The 8589-nt window shown below is 43.9% G+C and overlaps 1 protein-coding gene across 19 annotated transcripts in view; it reads left to right on the top strand.

Moving 5' to 3' along the window:
- The window catches only part of FBRSL1 (fibrosin like 1), a 508094-nt gene extending 501198 nt beyond the window's left edge, over positions 1 to 6896 (top strand). For 18 of the 19 annotated variants that reach the window (XM_064675506.1, XM_064675512.1, XM_064675523.1 and 15 more), the window contains 3 exons: positions 1318 to 1401; positions 2404 to 2638; positions 4652 to 6896. In XM_064675506.1, coding sequence (XP_064531576.1) covers positions 1318 to 1401; positions 2404 to 2638; positions 4652 to 5885 — 1553 coding nt within the window. In that variant the 3' untranslated portion in view covers positions 5886 to 6896. The remainder of the gene's footprint in view (positions 1 to 1317; positions 1402 to 2403; positions 2639 to 4651) is intronic. The other variant, XM_064675513.1, reaches the window with a different exon arrangement.
- Positions 6897 to 8589: the final 1693 nt, after the last annotated feature.

Here is an 8589-nt window from a genome sequence, read left to right on the forward strand (position 1 = left end):
TCTGCACATTTTGCCAGCCTTTCAGTTTCCTAATTGGCAGTAAGTAGAGCCTGATTTTCTCAAATTTCCTCATTTTAGAAGCTCGCAAGCAGCTCATTGCCAATTAAAGTTCAAGCTCTGTTGATTAATGTTTTAGTAACACTCATCCAATCAGTAAATGTGGCATGCCACATGACCTAGTAGACTTTTTTTCTGTTGCAAATACCCAGATTTACATCAATTCCTGAACATTCTGTCAAAATTAACTATCTCTACCGAGTCACTCAACTACTTAATATCAAAGAGGAAGGGCAAGAACATCTATTTTAAAATAAGTAAATAAGCAAATAGCTGTTTGCTCAAGGATCCAAGCTATTCGTGCCATTTGCCTTGATATTTTAAATATCATGATACCTGTGAGGAAGTGGAGAGCAACACATCTCCTCTAACATGGCAAATTAAAGACCTTAAAGGGGCAGTCAGAAAGCCAGTGGGCAGAAGGAGGAGTTGTTTAGAGAGCAGTAGGAAAGAAAACAAGTACACTGGTAAGATTTAACCCATAGCTGTCTCTGGAGAAACCTGAGTCGGGTTATATACTCTCAGAGAAGAACCTCTTCTGGTGATGGGCACATTTACTGGGGGGGAAAAAGAAGGCAGGACTGTTTATAAAGTGCTAGTAGCCAAATAGTCAGATACTTGGCTAGGAAAGGCAAGATAAATCTTCTGCCTCGAAGGATACAAACCTCCCATTCCTTTATCACAGTAGATTCTAAGACTGTGCTGTTATTCCCACCACCACTGGGATGAATGAAGCTGTTATGGGAGAGGATTTTGGCACAAACAGGACAAAGTTAGTTGGCATTAGGATGGATGTCATTAGCAATTAGCTTAGAACTGTCTCTATGCAATATTACAAAAAGAGTAGGGAATTGTTTGCAGAAACAAGACAATGCATCCCCTCAAGTGCTGGCCGAGGCGCCTGCTGAGATTCTTCTTTCGAGGCAATTGCAATGCTTCTGCTGTTAATTCTGATAAGAAAGGAGAGTTATAGCTCAGCAGCAGCCACCCTAATTTCAGCTATTAGACCTTGTTTTCTAGCTCGCTTCTGACTGGCATACAAAAGTTTATTACAGCACCTGTTTGCAGAGTGAGCACTGAATCCCTTCTCCATTTTAACATGATGGGAATTTTCTGTGCAAAGAACCTTGCAATGAGAAGGATCAGCTTAAAGTCTGGCCTAATCCTACTTGGATTCAGACCGTTAAGAAGGGGAGGGGTGCGTTTCATTCTCCAACATTCTTGGCTAAATGCCTGCTAAATCCCTGTTTGCCTTTCCAGATCCATTTAGCAGGTCAAGCACCTTCAGCGGCCTTGGGAACTTAGGCAGCAATGCCTTTGGAGGATTAGGCAGTCATGCTCTGAGTAAGTACTGGCTGGGTTACTGCAGACAAACATCCCTTCCAGAAAAGCCACATGCTAATATTTACAGCAGCTGGTGGTAGTTTTTAAAGAAGTTTAATTCCTAACCTCCATTCTCCTATCTGAAAACACTGCACCTAAGATTTCCAGGTCTCTGCGGTGGGAGCTTTTCTGCATGTCACAGAGATCAGTAGCTGTGCTCTGTCTCCTCTCTGCTGAAGGCTGGTACCTTGTGTGCTTGCAGAGGTGCTGGAGCTGCAAGACCCTGAGCTCTGAGACCCTGTGGGCACCTAAAGTCACACCCTTCAGCAGCGAAGACGCATAGTGGAACAGCTACTGATACTCATTCAGCACACAGACCTCCTCTGTAACCACTGTCTGAAGTTTAAATTGCCTGTATAAAATAATTTTACTTCAAAAACATGTTACCTGTAGGCAAAACATGCTTGAGAGCCACACATAAGAGAGTATGCTTATGCATCTCATGGTGCAACAGGAATCAGCTGAAGATGGATGGAGGAAAATCAAGTGACTGTTCTGAAAAGCCTTACAGCCAAGTTCTATGTTTATACACACACATACATACCACCAAATAGTCTGGTTTCATTAACAAAAACGTCCCTGAATCCTCAGCTGCAGGCAGCTGATTGCTTGTAACTACCCAGAAATTAAAGTTTCTGCCAGTGAGAGGAGCTGAGGAAAAATACTGCTTTTGTGCTGGAACCCTTGCCTGGGGTGGGGGGAGAAGAAGAGCTGGGCATTTTCAGTCGTCTGTGAGTTACTGAGATGTATGGTTAGAGCTTCCTCCACCAACAGCCTTAAAAGAGCTGGTGGATCTTACACCCACTGTTGGCATTATCTGTGTCCACTTGCCAGAAGCTCCCCCTCACCATTAAAAAGTCTTGAAAGGACACTTCTGGTTGTGATTAGTATTGTGAAAAATGTCTTTGTAATCACTGGCTTTGAATTGCTTTTAACTCTTCCTCCCCCCTACCGCTGTTCCAGCTCACAACAACATTTTTACCCACAAAGATGGCCCAAACCTGCAGAATTTCAACAATCCCCACGAGCCATGGAACAGACTCCACCGGACCCCGCCGTCCTTCCCAACACCTCCCCAGTGGCCCAAGCCCACGGATTCGGAGCGAAGCTCCTCGGTGACAAACCATGACAGGGACAGGGAGCGGGAGCCTGAGAAGAGGGATCTCTCTCTGAGCAAGGACGACAGAGACAAAGAGAGGTGAGCAGCCTGGGCTTCTGAGCACTTCCTTCTGGGACTGCTTTTACTCTGTGTTTTTTCTAATTTTTCTAAAGTGTTGCTTGTCCTTAAAAGCAGCTGATAGGCCTTTTCCTCAGATAAGCACAAGCAACACACAAAGAAAAAAAAACCTCTTTGCCTTTTAGGATTTTTCCTCTGTGGAAATAAGCCAGTCCCTGCCAGTAGGTTAATAAAAAGCACCAGGCTGAGGAATTGAGTGTGTTGCTGTGTTTTCAGGGGATACTTGGCTGTTTTCAATGCAGCTGCTTTAGGATTGCTGTGTATTCTGAAATCATGAAGGGTAGCATTGTGATGGGTCCTTTGGAGACAGTCATAGTTCTCATTAATGTACAGATATGCTGATGAATTCAAATGTTAGCTGGACATTAACGAGATAAAAATGCAAATGCCTGTATCTGGAGCAGTGTGCATGAATCCATTAGCAAAACTGATCTTAAAAATTGCATTGTAGGCAAACCCTTATTAACAATGACAGGACTGTATCACCTGGGCTATAGTTACTTCATTAGCTTCCAGTTATATGATTTTAAAGCTGTGAAGCCCTTTATATTTCAGAGCCCAGTTGTCTCCAACAGGCTACTTCTTTGTAGGCAATAACAGCCTGCAAGTCTTAGATGTGTGTGCTTGACTGGTGTTAGGGGGTTCATAGCTTGCCTGGAGTGCTTTTAATGAGATCTTCAGGCAGTACTTGTGAACAAGATTACATGGAAGCAATAGGCTGAAAATCATCTTGCTTCAAATGTTAAATTCTCTGACACTCCTTGCACGGATAGGAAGCTCCCTTCTTGGCTCTAGTGGAATTCATTTGCAAACCAAGGTTACTTTACTCTCAAGAGTGCTCACCTAGGGGTTAACAGCTCTATTACATTTCTCTTAATTCAGCTTAAGCTGTCCCCAGCATCCCTGTTTGGTCGTGGTTTTCATAGACCACATCCTTGACCAGCAATCAGGATGTCCACAGAAGAAGAAATCTGGGTTAGCAAATGTAATCATAAGAGATAAATACTTACACAGTATTTGTGTACTTACAAAACACCTCCAGCTTTCAGTTCTCAGGTCTTACAGCTCTGGAAAGCAAACCCAGCTTAAAACTTAGGTGTCAGTGAGCCTCTCAGCTGCATAATGCAGTTCTCTCAATCACACCATCATATTTTGCATTTAAAGTGTCTCTCATTCAGAGCAAAGTGCTTTTAGAAGGTGAGCTTTATTTATTCCCCTCTTAAAGAGGTGGGATTAACTGTGACTAATTGGCTTGCTCAGAGACAGAGGTGCAGATGAAACATAGACCCTCGTGCTTCTCTGAACTGGGGACGTTGTCATCAAACCCCTTGTTCATCCTGGCAGGTCCTCTTGAAACAGAGGTCAGTTATTCAGGTTCATGGATGTTTCTCCTGAAGCACCTGGTTTTCCAACAGCAGAAACTCCTGCAGCTCCCAGGGAAAATAAACCTCATCTTATGGGTGCTTCCAGTGGCTATGGCTGTCTTGGGAAGGACCTGCATACACCTCTGTAGGCTCCTGGTTTGTGTGCCTGGATCTGTGTTTTAGGAAAGAAACCTGAGTTCAGAGTTCTGCAGCTGAGAAGATCATTGTCTGGCAGCAAGATGTATACATGAACACACAATAGGCATTTTTAAAGTTAAAATAAGCTGTCTAGAATTCTTTTTTCCCTCCATTTCCCAGTGAAGTGGTCTTTCTCTTGGGATGAATATAGTATTCTTTCAAACACATCCCCAATCTAGTCCCAAATTTGTGGACATTTGACTTTTTTTTTTTCCTATGTAGTATGTAAAGGCAGGTAGTGCATGTCCTTTGGTGTAGCATCACAGCTATAGCTGATGCTAGCAGAGCTTTCCAAATCATTTTCTAAGCAATTTGGGAAGTTTACAGCTGGACACAGCACTGTGCATGTCCCACACCGCGGGCATGTTTGTTCACACAAAACCAAGGAGGTACCTTCTCTCTCTTTTTGCAGAGACCTCATGGATAAAAACAGACATTCAAACAGATCCTCACCGGCATCAGCTCCAGTGACACATCAGATAAGCAATCTCATCCGCAGCAACAGCCAGACCTCCAGCGATCCCATCAGGCAGGTCAGCCTCGGGGAGAGGGAAAGGTCCAAGGAACCCGAGCGGGAGCACCCGGAGCGGCTGCGAGAGCCGCCCATAGCAGAACACAAGATCAAAGAGAGCCGTTCCCCAGTGAAGGAAACTCCAAGCCATGAAAAGAGACCCTCTGAGGACAACACAAAGCCAGTGATCCAGTCTGTATCCCCATACAGCAAACCTGCACTAAGTGAGAGCCTGAAGCTTACCAATCTAATGAGCAAGGATATGGAGAGAAAGACAGAGCTTCCCAGCGACCTCCAGAAGATTAAGAATGACATCAAAGTCAAAGAGGAGAGGAAGGAAGACAGTGACGTGCTGGTGGTAGGGTCTGAGCCTTCACAGCACTCCCGATCAGTGGAGCATCCCCCACCACCTACTCTCCATGGATTATCATTGCCTCACTCAATGGCTGCCTCCATGCCCATCTCCATGGGCAGCGTGCACCAGATGAACAACATGAATGTCCTGGACCGCAGCAGGATGATGACCCCGCTTATAGGCATGAACCCTTTGTCAGGAAGAGAGAGGCTGCCACATCCAGGATTTTCCTGGGACCCGATGCGGGACCCGTTGCGAGATGCCTACCGGAGCTTAGACCTGCACCGTCGAATGGACTTCCAGCTCCGGACGGATCCTATCCATAGGTTTCCTACCACCTCTGGCTTTTATGACCACGAGCGATCCTACAGAGACAGGGAACCGCACGACTACAACCACGAGAACCTTCTTGAAGCCCGCCGAGAGCAGGAGCGGTTGCGGCAAGTGGAGGAGCGGGAGCGCTTGCACTTACGGGAAGAACTTGAGCGTGCCAGAATGCACCACTTGCACTCGTCCCCCATCGAAAGCCACCTGGCACACGTGCCATCCTTCATGCCTCATTTAAGCGGGATGCATTACCCCAGACTGAGTCCATCCACTGCCATGCACAACGGGATTTTAAACAGGAACCCGCCGACCGCAGCGCTGAGCGCGCCACCGCCTCTCGTACCAGCCAGCAGCACCAGACCTGCCTCCCCACGCAGGACTACCCCACTCACAAACTCAGAGTCCAGGGACTACTCCCCCTCTAGGAACCCCAAAGAAGTAGAGGCACGATAGTCCCCGACATTGAATTTTAAACTCACCTGTACATAAAACAAAACAAGCAAGCAAGCAAGCAAACAAACAAACAAAAAAAAAAAACCCCACAAACAGGGAAAAAAAATCAACAAAAAAAACCAACCAACAAACCTTTTACAAAATGCACTGCTGTAAACTTTTTTTTTTAATGTAAAATTTGTAGAAGTTAAGCACATTTCCATAAATAACGGGGTTGGGGACTTTCCAACAAGAAGGTTGCTGAGAATGGGAATTTAATATATAGGTATTGATTTTTGGTTTTGTTTTTTGTTTCTGTGCTAAAAAAAAAAAATGAGTTGAGAATATCAAGTTTGTACATTTTTTCCCAAATGTGAGAAACATTTTTAATGGATTTGTATTTTTTTTAATTTTGTGCTCTTTATTCACTTAAAAAAAGAGAAGAAATTTTGCTTTTGTTTTTAGTTAAATTTGCATTTTAAAGGCCTCAGATCCTTAAGAAAAAAATACCCAGGGTTTCTTAAAAGTATTATTTATGGAAATACTGTAGTTTTACAGTCCACTGTGAGGTTCCCTTCTGAGGCCAATTGATCACTTACCTTGGTACTTTGGAACCGAAGTTACAGATATATATTAAAATATTAATAATAATAATAATGTACAAAACTGTTTGTTTTTTGCCTTATTATATTATGCAGAAATTTAAGAGGAATTTTTTTTGACTTCTTGTTTTAAACAAAAAAAGAAAAAAAAAAGAAAACAAACTGTAAATATTCTGTTAATATAAATGTACACCAATATTAAATTCTTAACATAGGTAGAACTTTATAAAAATGGTTTCTAGAACCACTCTGGTTATTTCTTAACATGGTTACAACTCATACTCTTGTCACAGTCAGAAATTCACACTCAGAAAGCTAAGTACGGCATATATACTTCAACTATGCAAGAACTCGGAGGCAGGTCTTAGTGGATGTTGGGGGGAGGAAGGTTTTAAAAAAAATTTAAAAAAAAAAAACAACCCAAAAACAACCAACTCGCAACTCTGGAGACACAATGGCAATGGCATGTGAACAGGAAGAAGGATGCTTGTGTTTAACAAAAAAAAAAAAAAAAAAAAAAAAGAGAGACTGAATTTTTTTGTACAAACACAAGGGACAGTTCGTCAAGGAAAGAGAGAGACACACGCTCCTGGAAGGGAATTTTGGTTTCCTACTTTTCAAGCTGGCAAAAGCAGATGGAACTGGCACAGTACCATGCGGCAGACCCTTTCCTTATTTTTTTTTCCTTTTTTTTTTCTCTTTTTTTGTGTTGTGGGCAGGATCGCTGGCAAGCAAGGACAATTTTCCGTGGACCCCTTGTGCTAATTGTGCAGTGTTCTTATTGGAATCTGTATACAAGACAAAGTAGAATTTTAGGAGTGCAAAAAAAAAAAAGTCTAATGGTTGATTAAAAAAAAAAGAAATTCTGATATATTATCTATAGTACATGAAGACCATAAGCAAATGTTTGTTTCAGTGTGGTTCTGCCTTGAACTGCTTTTTGGCATGATTTATTTTTTATTTCCAATTTTACTTTTCATCCATATGTAAATTTTGCCATGTTTTACTTGCTGTACCATCCCCCCTTCCCTTATTTTATTTTTCAGTGTCCATGTTTTATATATCCTGGGCTTTTTCTCTCTAGTTAATTCAGCCATCCGCTACTATTTTCTTGGCTCTGTAACTCTTGTTTCCCCCCCCTCCCCATCCTCCCCCCTGCACCCCCTGTAATTTTAAACATTCAGTTTCCTTGTAGATCAATGAAGATAAATACAACATTGATTTTGGATGAAAAAGGCAGTTGAGTGTTTGTGTGTCGTAGCCAGCGCTGTTGACTCGAGGCTAATGGTTTATTGACGGCTGGGAGGAGGCAGCTGGCAGGAGGGGCTGGTGCTGGGAGAGGGGTTTTGGTTCGGCTTGTGAATCTTTTTTCCCTGGTGCTGGGAGAGGGATTTTTGGTTCTGCTTGTGAATCTTTTTTCCCTGGTGCTGGGAGAGGGATTTTTGGTTCTGCTTGTGAATCCTTCCCGGCAGAAGGACCGTGGCCCATCGGATGCCCGGAGGCCGCCGCTGTGGCGATCAGGATTTGGGGAGCAGGGCGGTGCTCCCCTGGCTCTGCAGCTCCTCACCCCACACCACTGGGGCACCTCAGGCTCTGCACACCGTGGGCTGATCCCACGTCTGCTGCCAGGGGGGAAGAAGGACAGAAAAGGAAGCAGAGCCCCTGTGCAGCAGCTCGTTTGAAGGGATCGCGCTGCCGGCATCGCTCCGGGAAGGTTCTCGCCTCGAGCGCTGTTCTCCACTTGCCTTCCCATTTGCTTCCCCAGCTTTTCCCGTAGGCTGAAAGCAGCCATCTGCAGGGGGATGGAACAGTGCCCCAAGCCCCCCTCGTGCTCAGGGACTGATTTAACGGTGGGTGACTGTTCTTTAACAGCATGTTACAGCTTCTGGTTGTAAGTTTGCGTGTGACTAAATTACTGAGCATAAAAAAATAAAATGAAATAAAATAGCAGGGTCCTTAATCTCATGAAAGGAGGCTTAAAACAAAATAGGCATTAAAAATCAGCACCTGCTCTCCCAGCTGAAATTGGAGGAACATAGAACACATGGTGGATGTGAAAAGCGTGTTGGACTCAGCAGAAAGATATTCATAATGCTGGCTCAGGGGGGTTGTAATTCTCCCAG

Source organism: Pseudopipra pipra, chromosome 18 (assembly GCF_036250125.1).
Source record: "Pseudopipra pipra isolate bDixPip1 chromosome 18, bDixPip1.hap1, whole genome shotgun sequence".
Lineage (NCBI taxonomy): Eukaryota > Metazoa > Chordata > Aves > Passeriformes > Pipridae > Pseudopipra > Pseudopipra pipra.